The following is an 18,725-nucleotide window of genomic DNA, read 5'->3' as shown; positions in this document are numbered from 1 at the left end:
ATGACAACTCCCCTCTACCAAGAGGTTGTGGGTTCGAAACCCAGTTATAGAAACTCTCCTTGAGTCGGTCAGCTTTACGAGGCTGGTTTACCTGCTCTGCGTAGTTTGCCGGCCACTGCGCATGGCGGTGGGTTTTCTCAGGTCTGCGATGTTGTCTGATGTCGTTCTCGTCCGACCTATGGGCTGAGAGGCATTGCGATGTCCAGTGTCCGACCCGAAGAGTTGTAGGATAGAGGTTTTCCATCGTAATAACAAAAAAAAAATGAAAGTTTTTTTGTTGTTGAAAAAATCGGAAACAAAACTAGAGTTGTTAGATTTTTGATGTAGAAGGAACAAAAAGTGGAGTGGTTACAACTTTTGTAGCAGTTATTGTTTTTAGGTGTGTGGGTTGGTGTAATAGTTATGTTTGTATGATATATATGCAAGTATGGAGCAGATGAAAAACATGCATGAAAGAAATTTTTCAAGGAGAAAAGTGTGTTCGAAATTCTGAAAAACTGAAGTAAGATTCTCTGTTTTCCGTAAGTTTCAGAGGAACATCAATCGGGTGTGTTCCTGTTTATGTGGTTGTTCGAACTCCAAATCTCTGAACTTGAGAGCTCTTGTTACATTCTGCATCTTTTTTATTTTGCTCCCGTTGAAAAATCTGAGTTTATGAGAAATTAGAGAACGTTATGGTTATGTAACATTTTCATGCAAGACTTCTGAAACTGGCCATCATGAAAAATTCCAAGGTTGAGAAAGACAGAGGAGAGAACATGCAACAAAACCCATTTCTTTGTTTGATAACGAAGCTTTGATATGGTCATCTGTGTTGCGAATCTTGATATGGTCATCTGTGTTGCGAATCTAAACAATGTTCTGATCCCCAAATTGTTTAGTCTGCTGTTGATTTCGATTATGTTGTTTCTGAATCAAGATGTTATTGGGATATTAGAACAGGTTTAGTTCTTTCATTCTTTCTCGTTAGATTGTAAACTAATTTCGGTCTAGAAGTGGTGGTCCAATAGCGTGGAAATACAAAGTACTTTTCCATGTCTACGGTTCGAACCCCACCGGACATCACCGATTATCAAAAAAAAATAAAATTTCGGTCCCCACGACAAGGAGATCACCAACGTGTCTTCATTGTTCAACGTTCAATCTGCAGATTGTGAAGAAATGGGGATACAAGAGATAACAATTGAGGGACGTTCACAATTGGATCCGAGGTTTTAGATCAAGGGTTCTTCTCCCTTCTTAGTTTTCTCTTCTCTATCTGTGGAATACACACTCTGGATTGATGAAAACTTTGGATTCTTCCATAGGCAAGCTCGGGTCGAAGCAGATTATATCCCCAGCGGTCACAGAGTAATACCTGAAGCTCCGAAGAATTCTAAAAAAGAAAACGGGGGATACATAAACCGTAACAGCGTTGAACAGACGTTGAGACATACGCAATGCATATGCTAACATCAAGATATGCAGACAAAACTTTATTTTTCGCCAATAACCAGAGTTCAGGAAACAAAACAAGAGAATCAGTATACAAATTATGTGTCCCTAATTGAAACAAGAAGCAAGATTCACTGGAAGGTTCAAAGTTTCAGCAATATCAATCACAGGTTGGTCCAAAAAGCACACACATCATATAGGTTCTAAGAAGCATTGCAGTATAAGGCTGACTCAGATATAGATACTTCTGAAAACTTTAATCCCACCTTGACAGAAAGAAAGCCTTCAGCATAATCTAGTATCCTAAACAGTAAAAAGTCTTGCAAGAGTTTGAGGTCACAGCAAATTTGTATTTTCTCGAAAAGAAAGTAACCGACACATATATTGCAAAATGTAACTATTTTGTTATAAACGGTAAGCTTGCGTACAGAATGCCGGACTAATTATTCACAGGTTAATAATATACACGGAACACATACCCGGTGAACTTCCGAATTATTAAAAAAAATTAAAGAAATAAAGAAAAGGTGAAACTCACAACCTTCTAAATTCTCGGCAAATGTCTACTAGGAGAGCACAAGTGTATAATCCAGGCCAGGAACTGATCCCATCTCCTTTTGGATCCTGAATTTGCATCAAGCAAGAACCATGAGAGAAATTAGCAAAACAAAATCTTAGGCAGCAAAGAGAAAACAGGGTAGCTCAAACTGACCAAGTAGTATCTCTCTATCTCCCCAAAATATTAGTAACTATGCTCCAAAGTAGTCGAGGCCAAAATCATCGAAACCCAAGTTTTCAAATCCAGCACCAAAGTGGTCGAAATCAAACGTCGGAGAAAGAAGGTTACTGTCCAAGAATCTTTCTTGTTCGGTCTGAAATGTTTCTTTTCCATACTGAGGCAATTCGTTTCCAGTTGTTTCGTCTTCATTTCCGTGCAACCCAAGAGGGGGTTCGACCCCGGAAGCCTCAAACCTTCTATGAGAAAGATTCATTTCTATGTATGTCTGCACTCCTTCACCATGACTCTGTCCATAATCGTTGGAAGGATTATAGAAGTTATAACAAGCTCCATATTGCAACTCAGGGTTTGGTGGTACGGTGTAAAGCATTTGCCTTTCATCAACAAACATGACTGGTTGTCTAGGCATTTCACTGGCAGATGGAACACATGAGTAACTGTTATCAAACTCAGGAGCTGGCAGCTGAGATTGACCTTCCAGACCATTCCCATCTAGTAGTCGTAAGGCCATACTGGGTTCTAAATCACCGTCCGGGTGAGCATTGTTCACGTTATAGTCAACCAGAGGTGCGTTCACCTGATTCATGTCGGGTAAAATATTTCTTGGCTCAGCTTCCAGTTGCTCCTGTTGCTCTGGCTGTTTGTCAACATTTCCAGATCTCAATCTCGGTCTTTTCCTACGGCGGTGTCTTTCTGCTTTGTCTTTATCTCTTCCTGAATGTGAAGCGTCACTGGAAACAATTGCTGGTTCTCCTTCTTGTATTTGATATCTTCTTTTATCTTTAGATGACACTGACCCTGAACGATCCTCAGCACCATCAACATCATAGTCACTGTCGCTGCTGATGACATGTGTTCTCTTACCAGCATTTCCTCTTTGGGGTACTTCAGTTACATTAGATATTCCATTATCACTACTTGGCTGCTGAATAAAGGATTCCTCTTGATTCAAGACAGCCAACCAAATTGCACTCTCTTTAGCAGTCATCTTGTCCTGTAAACATTTCGACTGGCGAACATGCCTCTTAATCTTCGCAATATCAGGTAACATATGCTTGATTACAGCTGTTAGAACACCAACTTTCCACATCTTTTTGAGATCATGGGGCTTTTTGTAAGGAGGAGTCAGGCCTATGGGTAGACCTAATTTTGCCCACCATTCTTCTTTCCCAGTTGGCCACCATGGTGGAGGAGTCCCTTTCTCTAACGGATATCGCCTCTGTGGAGGATCACAATGCTGCATCAAAGAAGATAACAAAGACCCTAACGTTGCATCTTGCAGGTCTTGGAGAACATACTGCGCGTTTCCATTCCGATCTGATTTCCCAAAAGCTAAGCATTCCTCTTCATATTTTGCAATGGCTGCTGGACCGTTCTTGTCAAACTTCACTTTCTCCTTCCACCAAGCTCTAATGTTATCAGAGGAACCACTGACAGGCTTGCCCTTTTCAGGTATAATACCATACACAAACCCTCGAACTTTGCAGACTTCCATTAGTTTCAACATGTACTTAAGGATGCCATCCTGGGCTCTAGACATTTTCTTCCGCTGAGCTTGATCCGAGATTTTCTTGGCCTTCTCTTTGGTTTCAGCCACTTGAGCCTTGACCTTTTGTCGTTCTTTGATCCTTTTGAGCTTGACACGATCTTTCCACATCCGTCTCTCCAGTTCTTCAGCATCAATCTCTTCATCGCTGACAGCAAGCTCTGCTATATTATCACAAGCCAAATCATCGGTCTCATTCTCCATCCTGTCACCAAACATTACAAGATGCGTCCCATTTGTCAGACACAACCAACTTACATTTCAAAACAAGAACACAACAAACTATGATTCCTGACTCCATTCAACGCCTATGCAATCTATGTACTTGCAGAAAAAATACGAATCACAAGTTCATGAAAACGCATCAACCACCCCGGAAACTGCCAAGCACAATTCTTTCCCCACCGTGGGCAAACACAAAGAGACATCTCTCGCAAGTTCGGTTATATTCCAAATCTTGTAGCTAATCCAAAAAAGCAAATCAATTTCCAGCTTACGACTAAGGAAAAAACTCTCTTCCTTCCCTCGTCTGTTACATCACTTGCCATTTCCCTCCCCATACGAAAAGGTTCCGACTATTCTTGCGTACGATAATCCCCATTTACGGTTTACAAAGAGAGGATTGCTCAAGAGGCTTCTCAGACAGGTGAAAAATGACATTTTCCAATTCGATTCTTCATTGACTCATCAACTTCAATCGATATTTCGGTAATATCTTCATCAAATTCAAGTCCTACCCTCTAGAAGGAAGGTCAAAAACACTAATTTACTTCAAAAGACGTAAAAAAAATTTCGAATGCGAGAACGATGGAAATGAGTCCAATGTTCCTCACCTAGTTTCTTCAGCCATACCAAGACCACCCATAAACTCCAGGTGAGAATTAACCAAAGAATTCGCAGATCCCAGGAGAAATTTTAGGGTTTTGGCGCCGCCTTCGTCCTCCTATCTGTTGGGCGAAAGGTAAAAGATGGCTGCGAATCGCGGGTGCTACGATTAGTCGAACCAGGACATGGCGAAGACGAAAGCGGTTTTTGCTGTTCCCTTTCCTTCTATTTCTTTAACTTTTCCTTAATATATTTTCTCTGTTCCTTTTTTAATCTAAGATTAGCTGTTGAATTGTCACACACACCATTTTACGTGAGAACGATATATTTTTTTGGGAAAAAAATATTTAATTACGGTAGATAAATAAATACCAAAAGCTTCTTTATTTACAATAACGGACGATAATATTATAAAAATTTGAGAAATTCTCAATAAAATCCACTTATACATTCATCACAAATTTTTAAAATTCTCATATTTATAATAAATTTTAAATTTTTTTCTAAAATACCATTCAAAATTTAAATTTTTAACAAAATACTCATCGAAACCGAAATAATTTTGACATGTTAGACAGAAAACATAGTATACACTTAGTATACTAACGATATACTGTCTACAGTCAAAATTAATTCTTACCTGTCATTTACTAATTGGTCACGTAGTATACACATCACATTAATAGTAAAAATTATAAAAATAAAACTGTAAAACAAATTGAAAAAACTATAAAAAAAATGTAAAGAACTTATAAAAATTGTAAAAAATTGCAAAAATTGTAATAATTGTGAAAAATTGTAAAAAAAATATAAAAATTTTAATAATTTTGAAAAATTTTAAAAAATGTAAAAAATGTAAAAAAATGGTAAAAAATTGTACAAATTTTTACCATTTTTTTATAATTTTTACTAATTTGACGTGTATCTTACATGACAAGTTAATATATGACACGTAAACGCTTTCTGTCAACATGTCAAAAGTAATTCGTTTCCGATGAAAATTTTGTTAAAAATTCAAATTCTGAATAATTTTTTAGAAAAGAATTTCAAATTCAATATGAATATGAGAATTTTAAAAGTTCGTGATGAATTTGATAGTTATCTCTGAATTGGATGATTTTATTATAAATTTCTCTAAAAATTTCTCACTTATCTTAGTCCATCTTTTTTTTTTTTAAGTTTCCTCGGATAGTTCGGTTGGTTGTGATGCTCTAGGATAATCCGTGATATGACACATTGACTTTGTATTGATTCATTGGTTCATGAATGCATTACTCTTCCCGTTATATGATTGGCATGTTTGTTATATTTCGGTATCCTTGAATCATTATAGAATGATTCTAAACACTCTGATCAGTTATCATTGTGGGAACAATGATGAATTAAGACTAGCATGAGGTGTGATCGATGCATTGGATGCATATCACAATCATGGGTACTCGTTGTGAACGAGGTTGACCCACATGAGATTGTCACATGGAAAGAGTCATGACTTGAATCTCATATAGCGGTTTGTTCTTGGATCCTTAGACCTGAGATGTCTAGAGTATCTGATATGAGGAGTAGCATGTCTTGACTACGTCAAACGTCATCTTTAACCGGATGATTATAATGGCGTTGATCAGATACGTTCACGAATCATATGGAGATAATAGATATGCAATACGGGATTTGTCACCTCCTCAACAGGAGAGATATCGATGGGCGCTTTCGTGGAAGTCGGACTATGAAAATGCGTGGCCACGCTATAGATGAAGTTGCATCTATTTTATTAGTCGATTTGCCAAGACGAGAAAGCATTTGAACTTGAAGGGTGGCTCAAACCATGCCCTTGTTCAACATATGATATCGTGAGACAAAGGACCATAACTCGAGCTGTTACTGCCTTGGTTAGATCACCTCTAACTCAATTCAACGTGGGTGGTCATGGCGTCTTGCTAGAGGCTAACCATGACTTGTAGATCGGGAATGGTTCTCGAGGCTGCTGCCACTGCGAATGGGCCTACAGGGTCACACACCATTAGGGATGGACTTATATGTGAAGTATCGGAAAGGAAGACTTAGATTTGGTCGAACAAACGGTTTTTCGGATCAAATCAGAGTGTCGGGACGAATTCAGCCTTCTTACTCGGACCAGTCAGTTCCATACGAGTCGAAGCCCAGAAAGTGTTTTGGGCTTGGCTGATGTTTTGACTCGGACCGAGTCAAAGTTTTGACTCCGATAGAGTCAATATTCAGTGGGCCGAGTCAAGAGTTGACAATGGGCTTGGCTGATTTGTTCTGACTCGACTGAGTCAGAGTTCTGACTCGAACAGAGTCAGTACTCGGAAAAAGTCTCTTTTCATAAGGATTAGGGTTTCTAACTTATAAAGAGGTGTTGGACGCCGTCCTAAGAGTAGAACTAACTTTCATAACCTAAAGACAGAGCAAAAACTCAGAAGAAATCGTTTCTTTAATAGTTTTAGCTCACGGGATTAGATCCCACTTGACATACTTCACAGATCCTAGCAGATCGGTTCCAAAAACGTTTGGAATCCTTCCCGTCGGTGTGGATACATGTAGAGGGACTGTAACTTCAGTCATAGGTGATTAAACAGGCCCCGGATCGACTCCTACTTCCGTTTCTTCAGGAAAGAGGTAAGTATTCGATTTCCACGATGATATACACGTTCTTTCGGGTTATTGCACAAATGGTTTTGTGTGACGTTTGGCTAGGTTTAGATCTTTTTCTTCCGCTGCATGAAACCTAGAAACCAAACCCTAGATCGATGAGATCGCATGCTACGAACCCGTAGGGAATCCAACAGGTTCGAATTCTGATGAGGGGACTTTATCCTTGTCACATTATCATTCTGCCACTCCACACTGGATTATCTTAGTTCACCTTTATTCGCAAGGCTTCTACCATGTTGGATACGAGAAGAAACATTCTATGGTTTCTATCTTGGCAGATCCTATAACATACAAACTATAACATGATTTCAAAAAATTTGTGATTGGCTTCTATTAGAGTCATGAAAGTGGAACTCAGAACCATTGAGGGCAGTGTGGTAGGTTTGTCGGTGGGGATGACCAACAACTTCCTGTATATCGAAATGCTTGTGAGTTTCATCTTACCCTGGTAAGATGATACCATGGCATATTCGCTATAGCGATCCGAATCTGCTTTCAAGTGTTGTGGTGAGGACATCCGGATGGACGAGACGATAACTGAGGATTTGGAGTATGACTTGGGGATTGAAGGGTCATTATCACGTTCGAGGGCTTGCATTCATGAGCATGATCCAAGAAGAATTTAAGCATGGAGGAGTCAAGGACGAGTGTAGGGGCGAAGAACTGACTTGGATGTGCCTTCTTCGAGTGAAATAACAATCTCACAGAAGGAGATTTTGGCCCGAACCAAGTCAGTTCGACCGAACTGTGTTGTTCAAAACATGAATTCGGTCCGAAAGAAATCCGTTCGATCAAACTGAATGAATCAAAGAACGCATTCATAACACGAATTCGATTTAGGTTCGACTGAACGCGCGTCAACTAGAGTTTTTTTTTGTTTTTACAGAATGAACGATTGGTCCGAAAGTTATTCTAGGTTTTTAATTCTCCACCGTTTAAGTTGTTTTATATCTTTTTGGTTAATTTTTTTTTGGAAAACATGCACTTATTAAAAGGGTTTATAACCGTCTATTGTAGGAATATCTTGTTTAATCATAATTCGAGAGTTTCTCTTTTAGAGTTCTTTCGAGAACTGTCATCCGAACTTTTTGAGTCATATAAGTGTTCTTCCACTTATCGATTGCGAGATCGAGCTAGGCATCGGTCGATGGGCAGCTCGATGCCACAGCCATATGCGGATATCCAGAAAAAGAAATATAACCCGTGGAATGTACAGTCATGAATGGATGTACACAATTTTGGTAATACAAATTAACATTTGATAACTCCTATTTTTCTCTATATTTTGATAAGAGTTTGTCTAGGTTTTACGGGATAATCACAAGCATTCATAGACATTCTAGGCGTGTTAGGACACAAAACCCAGTTGTGCTTTAGTTTTGCAGATTATAGGTTTCGAAGATGATTGGACTCGAAAAGGAGCACTTCAAGAGCTTTCTCATGTTAAAGGAGAAGTCTGGATGAGGTACTCATGTTGCGATATCAATAACTTTCTCTACAAAGGTCCAAATCATGCGATATCATTAGAAAGAGCACTTCAAGAGCTTCGTGTAGACTCAAAAATTGCGTAAATCCGACACCGGAGCAGAAAGTTATGAGCAAAATTGTGAAGACCAGAATTCTGCCGGTGCAGGGCCGATTCAGGTTGGAATCGGTCCGGATCAAGAACGCATAATTCGACCCCAGGAATCTGGATCCAGTCCGGATCCACCTGGAATCGGCCCGGATCTAGTCAAAAACCTTGTTTCGCGATTTTCAGCATCATAATGGGAATAGGACTCTTGGGAGCCGTCCTAGGGTTATAAAAAAGCCCTAGCCACGTCCTAGTATAGAGGAGAGCCTTAGAGAACACTTAGATACAGACTTTTGGAGAGCCAATTTTTAGAGTTCTAATGAAAGGAGAACTCTTGGGAGCCGCCCTAGGGTTATAAAATAGACCTAGCCACGTCCTAGAACAGGGAGACCCTTAGAGAACACTTAGATACAGATTTTTGGAGAGCTTTTGGGGGAGAGGAGAATAGAAGTTCACGGGATTTCGGGAAGAAGAAGGAAGATTCGATCGTGGAGACTACACATCTGCATGAGCCTTTCTTTCCTCTCTTTTATCTCTTTTCTTCTGAGCTTTTTGTTGTTTTCTATGAACCGTGAGTAGATCCACGACTATGGGTTAGGGATTCGTATGTGTTTTGGGTATGTTTGAACCCTAACTTGGTTGCGATTTGGATTTGTTTCGGTTTTATCGATTTGCACTTCATGTCAATTGGTGTTTGCTGACCCCTTGACCAATTGTTTTAGATTCTGAACTACAAAGGAATATGAGTTTAGTTTCGGATCGAAATCGATGGAATAGATCGTATTATTCACATAGGAATATGGTTTGATCGATCTAGTGTTGATGATAGCGTTCTTCATGCATCTAGTTTGATAAATCACATAGGGATATGGATTTAGAAAATTTTAGATAGTGAGTTATATGCCGGGAGGTGATTTCTCTATCTTTGTTGCTTGACGATTCCCGAATACAAATTCAATATCGTGATTCTCGCATGCCTAGCATATACCTATACACGCGAATACGGTTCCGACGCCCACGGTCATCTTTGCTTGATAGTTTACACCCTTTTTATTTGCTTTCTTATTTTAGTTATTTTAGATTCCACATACTTCCACCATTACTTTCGCTTGCTTGCTTTGATTTAGTTTCGATTAGGGTTTAGACTTAGCTACCGGTCCTTGCGTTCGCCCCCGTGTTACGACGATCCGTATCCTTGCGGTGAGTTGTGAATCGGGTTAAATTCTAGACTCGGTACACACGTATCAAGTTTTTTGCGCCGTTGCCGGGGACTGGTTAGCCTATTTCTAGGTCTTTATCGATTTTAGATCTTGCTTGAGTATATATTGAGTCGTGTCTTTTTTGAGTCTTTTTGTGTGTATGTTTGAGTCGAGTCCTATGTATAGTTTTTGTTTTCTAACCATCTACACTAGTTTGCTCTCCCCCTTACTATGATTACAGGTGATGAGAACATCTACAACAATTGGGAGGCGATTTGGGAGATTACTCGATTGCTAAATGAAGGAGAAACAGAATATGAGTCTATCTCCCATACACTTGAGATTGATCGGACCAAAGCAAGCCCGAGTGATTTCTTTTCGAAACTTGACTCGGACTGCATCACATGTGACTCAGACGATGTCTGTTTCTCAGATGATAGGAAGCATCTAGACGTCATCCTCAGGCCAGTGGAAACAAGTAAGCATTTTTTTTGATAATTCCATACTTGTTTTTCACTCTTCCATTCCAGATGTTCAAGCATGGATGACACATGAGGAGAAATCAGAGTATGTGAGACACCCGCATAGACCACCACCCCGACCTCCAGATTCATCACTCTCAGACCCTCCCATCATTTGAGCAAGATAGGTCGAGCTAATGACGTTAAACAAGCGCTTTTCGGGAGGCAACCCGAGTACTAGGTAACTTTTCTTTCTCTTTTATTTTTCTTTGTAGCATAGGTTGTAGAGACCATGATTGTATTTTGGATCTTTGGGAGTGCATTGCTATTATTATGCTTTTGTTCGGATAACGTTTGTTGTTCTATGAGCGGTTACACCGACACAAGAGAGATGAACATCGGCTTCCGAGAGACATCGTTGGATAAGTTCCAATTCATAGAGTGTGTGAGAGCTCCTGCGTTTGACGTGAGTTAACTTCGTTGTGAGCGAACGAATTTCGCAGAGCTAAGCCTTCTCTATCCCTCTTATTGGTTCTTTTCACACGTTTTTTTGGATTCTACTTTTCCGGGGGAGTGTCTACACCGTGGATGGTGTATGATTCAAGTTTACACCGTGGACGGTGTATGGTTCAAGTCTGGGGGGGTGGATAGATCCTTCACACATTCAGGTCTATCTACTTAGAATTGCATTTAGTTTAGGTGCATTTTATCATAGCATATAGACTTAGGAAAATTTTGCATCTTTTTGCATACCACTTTGCATTAGTTGCATTTACACGTTTTCCTTTTTGTTTTTTCATATAGATGATTTTTGTTAGGTTTGCATGATTGCATTTGATCATATAGATTTAGGATCATATAGGTTCACGTGCATACCTCGAAAACCCGTTTTGAACATCATTTGGAAGATTTGTGGGATGATAGACTAGGAATATCTTGATGATCTAGTGACTTTGTAGAACGTGGTTGAACCGTGTCGAATTGATAGTTATCCAGACTTTCTATATAAAGTTTGTGGGATGAGGTTGTTATTTGGAACCTATAGAGTTGAAACGACTAGATCCAGGTTATAAGTTTTGTTTAGAACTTTTTTCCGAGTCTTGCAGATCGATGAAATCTAGTTCAACAAATGCCTTGGAAAAATAAAGCATCTCGACACTCCGCTGTCAAAATCTCGTCAACGAAAATCGTTCGAGGACATGAGTGCATCGATTGATGGTTCGGGTCTAAGTTGTGGGTCAGACATCACATTGAAAGAAAAAAAAAAGAAAAAAAAAAGAGAGAAAAAAAGAAAGAAAGAGAAAAACGATGTCTTTCAACTTCAACGTCCTAGAAACTCGAGGTGCTAGTGTTCAATAGAGAAATTCTATAGAAAGGTAAAAATCCAGGTACGAAATAGAACTAAGATCGAAAAGACTAAGTTGAGATAAGGATAGGTTCGGAAATAGGCTTGGTGAGTTGTAGAGATTCTAACGGGTTCTAGGTGGCAATAAAAATCCCATGGCTAGGTAGATTAGTCTTTGGTAGGAAGATCATAGTAGACCGGTTTTGGTACGATTATCGGAAAACTAGTATTGGATGGATGTTTTGCTTTTGAGTCCCACGATGATGCTATTTGATGTTCGTCATTCCCTGTTTTGTAGATTTTATTCCTTCGTTCTTTACTCGAGGACGAGCAAAGGTTTAAGTGTGGGGGGATTTGATAACTCCTATTTTTCTCTATATTTTGATAAGAGTTTGTCTAGGTTTTACGGGATAATCACAAGCATTCATAGACATTCTAGACGTGTTAGGACACAAAACCCGGTTGTGCTTTAGTTTTGCAGATTATAGGTTTCGAAGATGATTGGACTCGAAAAGGAGCTATTTGGAGCGTTAAAGGAGAAGTCCAGATGAGGTACTCATGTTGCGATATCAATAACTTTCTCTACAGAGGTCCAAATCATGCGAGACTTGTATCGGAAAGAGCACTTCAAGAGCTTCGCGTAGACACAAAAATTGCGTAACCGACACCGGAGCAGAAAGTTATGAGCGAAATCGTGAAGACCAGAATTCTGCCGGTGCAGGGCCGATTCAGGTTGGAATCGGTCCGTATCAAGAACGCATAATTTGACCCCAGGAATCTGGATCCAGTCCGGATCTACCTGGAATCGGCCCGGATCCAGTCAAAAACACTGTTTCGCGATTTTCAACATCATAATGGGAATAGGACTCTTGGCAGCCGCCCTAGGGTTATAAAAAAGCCCTAGCCACGTCCTAGTACAAAGGAGAGCCTTAGAGAACACTTAGATACAGACTTTTGGAGAGCTTTTGGTGAGAGAAGAATAGAAGTTCACGGGATTTCGGGAAGAAGAAGGAAGATTCGATCGTGGAAACTACATATCTACATGAGCTTTTCTCTCCTCTCTTTTATCTCTTTTCTTTTGAGCTTTTTGTTGTTTTCCATGAACCATGAGTAGATCCACGGCTGTGGGTTAGGGATTCGTTTGTGTTTTGGGTATGTTTGAACCCTAACTTGGTTGCGATTTGGATTTGTTTCGGTTTTATCGATTTGCACTTCATGTCAATTGGTGTTTGCTGACCCCTTGACCAATTGTTTTAGATTCTGAACTACATAGGAATATGGGTTTAGTTTCGGATCGAAATCGATGGAATAGATCGTATTATTCACATAGGAATATGGTTTGATCAATCTAGTGTTGATGATAGCATTCTTCATGCATCTAGTTTGATAAATCACATAGGCATATGGATTTAGAAAACTTTAGATAGTGAGTTATATGTCGGGAGGTGATTTCTCTATCTTTGTTGCTTGACGATTCCCGAATACAAATTCAATATCGTGATTCTCGCATGCTTAGCATATATCCATACACGCGAATACGGCCCCGACACCCACGGTCATCTTTGCTTGATAGTTTACACCCTTTTTATTTGCTTTCTTATTTTAGTTATTTTAGATTCCACATACTTCCACCATCACTTTCGCTTGCTTGCTTTGATTTAGTTTCGATTAGGGTTAAGACTTAGCTACCGGTCCTTGCGTTCGATTCCGTGTTACGACGATCCGTATCCTTGCGGTGAGTTGTGAATCGAGTTATAAATTCTAGACTCGGTACTCACGTATCAACATTCGACCAAAAAAAAAAAGCTTTGATTGTTTTGATCACATGTACTGAATTTCACTTTATAAAAACTCTTAAAACCATTTTAAAACAAATCTTACGGCCACAGAGATGTCGGAGGACATGGCAAAAGAATAATGAATAAATAGATGAAGCACATCATCATCATCATCACACCCTTTCTTTTTTCAGAAAACATATCGCACCTACAAAATCCAACATTTTTTTTAACATTGCAAAAGAGAGAAATAACAATATTTGAGACGGAAATCCCATATCATCATCAGACATTACCTTGTGTAAAAAAAAAAAAAACAGGTCTTTTGTTGTTCTTGTTGTTGAAGGAATTTAACTACAATAATTCTTCTTCCCAAACCGAGACATATCATCTTCTAATTCTCGAAGATATTTATCAAAACCGAACAAAAAAAGGAAAAAAGCGGCCCAAAAAAAAAAAAACAATTTCGAAAACGGGTAATAGATAGGAAGGGGAAAAAAAGAGAGAAGGGGAGCCGATGAATCTTTGCCTCACCAGTTCGAAAGATCCATGGGATGGTCGGTTCAGACAATCATGGCTTCTCTCGTCACCGGCACAACTTCAGTTACTACATCTTCTGGTTACAAGACTTAGAAAGAGGTTACCATACTTCGTTTGCTGCAAGAAATGTGTAGCTCCTTTTTTTTTTGGGGTAAAAAACGAGAGTGAAGGAGAGTAACCTGAATTAATGAAAGATGAAAACGGATGTTAATGAAGCAGAGCAACCCGTTCCTTTTTTTTTCCCCTGAACCATTCTTCTTCTTCTTCTTCTTCTCTTCATGCGTAGTACATGTACAAGCTGTTTGCAGCGGCACAGGCGATCGAATTCTCTGTCGGGTGCCATGCCAGATGCAGTAACTTGGTCGTGAAATCTAATGAATTGCTGTTTGAATCCGACCCTGGGCTCTCCGATCCTGCGTTCATGAATTCGAGTGAAGAAAACAAAACTACCGAGCTTTCGAGAATCTCTGATGCGGTTCTAAATTGATTTACTTACCCCGTCTGACCACACGTGTTATACTGCTGAGGGATCGAGAAGGCCTCGAAGGCGTTTGAACTTGCCTCCTAGATAACATAGAGCAAAAGTTTTCTGTGATCAGTTCTGTTAAGCTATCAGTGTTTGTGGAGAAAATGTTGTCCTTAGTGATGTACCTCATCGGGTTTTTGCTAGCTTCCAAAGTTGTGGCTTCAGTACTTCCCGGAGCAACTCCAAATACGCGGAATAGATTGCTGGCTCAAAATAAAATTTACCATGACGCTCTCCACCTCACATGAAATAGCAAAACATTACAAAAACAAACTATATTAACAGACGAAAGCGAACCTGTAAGACCCGGTGGCTACCCGCAATCCCTCGCCACTTAGACAACACTCGAATTTATCAAAAATTGAGTCATTCTCATATAAATCGCAGAGCTGCAATAGCACAAAGAGTTGCATCCTTAATCTTGAAGAAAACATCATCGCCATAAGAAGAACAGAAAAAAAGAAGAAAAAAAAACCTTTGGCCTCAAGTGCTCGTGAACCTGGTAGGTTGCAACTGGACCAGAATCCATATTTATGTCCCACAGCTGAAAGGGCAGAGATCAGAGCGAATTGGATGATTGTTCAGATAATTTAATAACGAACTGTATCCAACTCCTTTAGAAGATTCATTATAAAGAACACACGAAAAAAAGAATATATTTCAAAGTCAAAAAAGGAGAGAACACAGAAGGCAGCTGAATGATTAGCGTGGAGACATGTATCTAATGGAGGCTCGTGGTCTTAAAAACTTAAGCAATCACGAGAGGAACACATAATCGGCGAACCTTGAGGGTCATGTAATCGCGACTAAGTATGTATCGTCCGTCCCTTGAGAATTTAATATCAGAGATAGAGGCAATTATCTCCGTGAAAAATGATCTTGAACCAGGTACTTCTGGTTCTTCAAATCTGTGATAAGAAATAACAACAGTCAGAGGCCTGAAATGCAACTCTATTCTTTGCTTCCAGATCGTATCAACGAGATAAACTAAAGACTAGGATTAACTCCTCCTTATTTCATTGTTCAACAAAATCCAGACCATTTACCGTTGTTGCTGCTATGCCTATCCAACAATCAATGAAACCCCAAAAAAAGGAGAAAGAAAATCATCACTTACAATTTGGAATGAGTATCACATAAAGCTGATTGCCGCAGATCAATCAGACGGATGGATCCTTTTGAACTGCTATACGCGAGCATATTACAATGGATAGGATGAAACTCGGCTGACGTAATAACCTCTGCGGTAAATGCAATGCTTAGTATTACTTTGGAAACGAGCAAATATAACTATTTGTTGTTATGTAAAGTGCGCCTGAGGTTGACTAAGATGAAGACCAAAGGAAGGAGAACAGAGAGGTCTGGGAAACAAAAACATTGAAGCCCTAGAGCAGATGCAAGACCAAACTGCTCTGACAGTTACATCATTCAGAGTACATGTAAAACATGAATCAGAGATAACACAGTTGCTAACATATGAATCGTTGTTAAATACTGCGTGAGAGAACAGTTTATTAGGTGGGGAAGAGATTGCGTAGTATGCATACCAGTCAGGTCCTCCATGTTTGCAGGCTTAACATCAACGATATTGAAGCTCTGGTTACTGATTTCCAAATGCCATAGATTTATTCGCAGATCATCCGCCGAAATAAATGTTTCTCCATCACTACAACATTAAAACAACAACAGCGTCTTAATCCTTAATCCCAAATTTATTTGGGTTCAACCGCATGAATTCTTTTTCTTCCATTCATTTCAGTTTTGGATTAGGTTCTACGACTCTTATAAACACTTCAAATCATTATCAATAACTCGTTCCTAAGTGAGCCTAGATCTATCTCGTCTCTATTCATCTCTCATATTCCTATGTTCTCTACTTTTCTAACTGCAGTGTCTATCAACCTACGTTTTTACATGGCTAAATCATCTTAGACATCCCTCTCATAATTTCTCTTATAAACGTACTACCCTCATTTTCTCTCTAATACTCTCATTTCGAATTCTATAGATTTTTTTTTGTGTGCACGCGTATCCATCACTACCACATTACAGAAGAAAATATATTCACTGGGAATATATAGATAATGTATGTACAAGCAAAGGAATTCAGGATAAAATAAATACTTGGACAAAGAGATTGGTCACACAAAAATAAAAGAGGGAGAAAATATATTTCTACAAAATTTCAATAAAATATTTTACGGTTGTATGTTAAAACAATTTCCTTAAAATTTTCATGATAGAGTAGCAGTGGGTTTTTCTCAAAATATATAAAGTCAACGAGTACCTGCTATTTGAGATCGAATTGATATGATAATCATGAGCATGAGCATAAACTCTCCGGCATCTGGCCACAAGGCTGGTTTCCTGGCTAGTTACCTAAATATTGCAAAAAAAACATGCATTAGACTAAATAAATGATCGATCAATTACGTTAATATATGATTTAAAGCTAAAACTTAGTACCTAGTTTCAATCAAGACAAAAGAAAATACAGGCAACCTAAGAAACTTTAACGATATTCACAGAACAAGTAGCCACAGAAATGTAGGACTCATCATCACATGAAAGTCTGTATTGGAGGGCAAATGTTGCAAGTTCTAGGTGGCAGAGCTATCAAATAGATTTCTGAATACAGTGGTTATTAAACAGTTATATTGTTGTCAGAAAATTGAAACTAAGACAGTTCTTTCAAACGAAGTCCCAATAGAAACATTGTAATGAGCACAACTACCACAGGCAAACGCAGAGACGGAATTCCTCCTGGCGGGAAAGAAAAGTCATTATGCGCTCCATCTGCATATAGTCCATTAGCAACAAACTGACTTGGGCTACTTGATTTACTTGAACTTGCTAGACTACCATTTCCTACAGCCTTGGATGGATCGACATTCATATCACAAACTTTCTTGATCTTCTTCTCTTGTACCTGTTTGATATGAAAGTAAGAAGGTGGAGGAACCAAGCAGTTAGAAGGAAAGAAACCAACAAGAGGAAAACGAAATTAATTATCCAATTGAAATCCCAGAAACAACGAGAACCAGTTTCGAGGCCATATATGTTTTACACTATAGTCAACACATGAATAGAAAATTACAGAACTGAATTAGACAGGCAGCTCATCATTATAAAGGCTTTAAACTTTTTGAAGCCAAAAAAAGAAGAGTCCCCTGTTTTTTTTTTACCTTCCAGAATTTTATGGTCTTATCATTTGTGGAAATAAGAAACAATGAGCCATTTGTTGGCTGACACCATCTGATTTTGTTTATTTTCTCTTCTATCTCCAAACTCTTGAGATAGTCGAACTGAAAGAGAATAGAAAGCGAGGTCATTTCAATCATGAGTGATATGGTCACCGGTGAAGCAAAATCTGGTGAGAAGTGAAAATGGATACCTCGGGCTCATGACTCTGGAATTCTGTTTTATATCGAAACTCAGGATGTCTAATGGCGTAATCGGCTCTCTCAAGATCCCTCCTGGTTCCTCCATGCTATAAGTAACAGAACAAAGGAGTGCATTACAACACAAACCAAATGCCAAAAGGAAAAACCAAGTCAAGCTTGTATAAGAAGAAGGAACTCACATCTTTCGTGTCTGTCCTCTCAAACAGAACCACTCGACCCCCACGATCACCAGTTGCAAGATGGTCTCCACTTTTATCAAATTCAATGGCTGAAATTATATCAACTGTGGAAGAAAACAATACGACAAAATCGTTATCCATTCCTAGTAACAACTGTATGGTAGAGGCTAAACATTGCTGTGTTTACAATGTAATCGACATGTTTCTTCCATCGATGGAAACAGGTATTTCATACATGATAACCAAGGTAAATAGCAAAGGCAGACAAGTAGAAAAGGTATGTACAGTGAAATGCCCGACGTTGAGATACACCATCCAACAACGTTTATAACAGATTCAACAGAGGGAATTTCTCTAATGTGCTAACGGTTTCCAAAACGAACACATAGCATTTCAGGGCCTTTTCAAGAAGAGCTCGTTTCATTATGTTCTAACGAAGGACATCTGTACAGAGTTGAAGCACTGCTGAAAGGCTAGCAGTCAGAAGAAACCATCTGCTGAAC

General features: G+C 39.1%; 2 protein-coding genes across 7 annotated transcripts in view; both read right to left on the bottom strand.

Moving 5' to 3' along the window:
- Positions 1 to 1,109: 1,109 nt before the first annotated feature.
- On the bottom strand, positions 1,110 to 4,761 carry LOC104798711 (ETHYLENE INSENSITIVE 3-like 3 protein). 2 transcript variants are annotated; one of them, XR_769483.1, is made up of 4 exons: positions 4,553 to 4,761; positions 2,147 to 3,924; positions 1,976 to 2,058; positions 1,110 to 1,375 (listed from the first exon to the last, which is right to left on the bottom strand). XR_769483.1 is itself a non-coding variant. In XM_010520892.1 (3 exons), exons 1-2 carry the CDS (start codon positions 4,582 to 4,584, stop codon positions 2,184 to 2,186), a joined length of 1,773 nt encoding a protein of 590 aa, XP_010519194.1. In that variant the 5' UTR covers positions 4,585 to 4,761; the 3' UTR covers positions 1,817 to 2,058; positions 2,147 to 2,183. The 2 variants fall into 2 exon arrangements, 1 of the variants encoding a protein (XP_010519194.1); XM_010520892.1 differs by lacking the exon at positions 1,110 to 1,375 and having other exon boundaries at positions 1,817 to 2,058.
- A 9,025-nt stretch (positions 4,762 to 13,786) lies between these two features.
- LOC104798709 (serine/threonine protein phosphatase 2A 55 kDa regulatory subunit B beta isoform-like) overlaps positions 13,787 to 18,725 on the bottom strand; it is a 6,220-nt gene continuing 1,281 nt past the window's right edge. Inside the window, exons 2-15 of one of the 5 annotated variants that reach the window (XR_769482.1) lie at positions 18,223 to 18,326; positions 18,034 to 18,129; positions 17,825 to 17,944; positions 17,371 to 17,568; positions 16,927 to 17,018; positions 16,187 to 16,305; positions 15,757 to 15,880; positions 15,424 to 15,547; positions 15,115 to 15,183; positions 14,937 to 15,028; positions 14,765 to 14,842; positions 14,610 to 14,677; positions 14,293 to 14,526; positions 13,787 to 14,189 (exon numbers count right to left, since the gene is read on the bottom strand). Coding sequence is in view for 4 of the 5 variants with exons in the window: in XM_010520888.1 (XP_010519190.1) it covers positions 14,390 to 14,526; positions 14,610 to 14,677; positions 14,765 to 14,842; positions 14,937 to 15,028; positions 15,115 to 15,183; positions 15,424 to 15,547; positions 15,757 to 15,880; positions 16,187 to 16,305; positions 16,927 to 17,018; positions 17,371 to 17,568; positions 17,825 to 17,944; positions 18,034 to 18,129; positions 18,223 to 18,326 (1,421 nt within the window). In the remaining variant the exon portion in view is untranslated. Of the gene's footprint in view, positions 14,527 to 14,609; positions 14,678 to 14,764; positions 14,843 to 14,936; positions 15,029 to 15,114; positions 15,184 to 15,423; positions 15,548 to 15,756; positions 15,881 to 16,186; positions 16,306 to 16,926; positions 17,019 to 17,370; positions 17,569 to 17,824; positions 17,945 to 18,033; positions 18,130 to 18,222; positions 18,327 to 18,725 lie in introns of all 5 variants that reach the window. The other 4 variants (XM_010520890.1, XM_010520891.1, XM_010520888.1 and 1 more) reach the window with 4 other exon arrangements.

This window comes from Tarenaya hassleriana, unplaced genomic scaffold, assembly GCF_000463585.1.
Source record: "Tarenaya hassleriana unplaced genomic scaffold, ASM46358v1 Cleome57, whole genome shotgun sequence".
In the NCBI taxonomy this organism is placed as follows: domain Eukaryota; kingdom Viridiplantae; phylum Streptophyta; class Magnoliopsida; order Brassicales; family Cleomaceae; genus Tarenaya; species Tarenaya hassleriana.
This window is presented reverse-complemented; position numbering and strand designations above follow the sequence as displayed.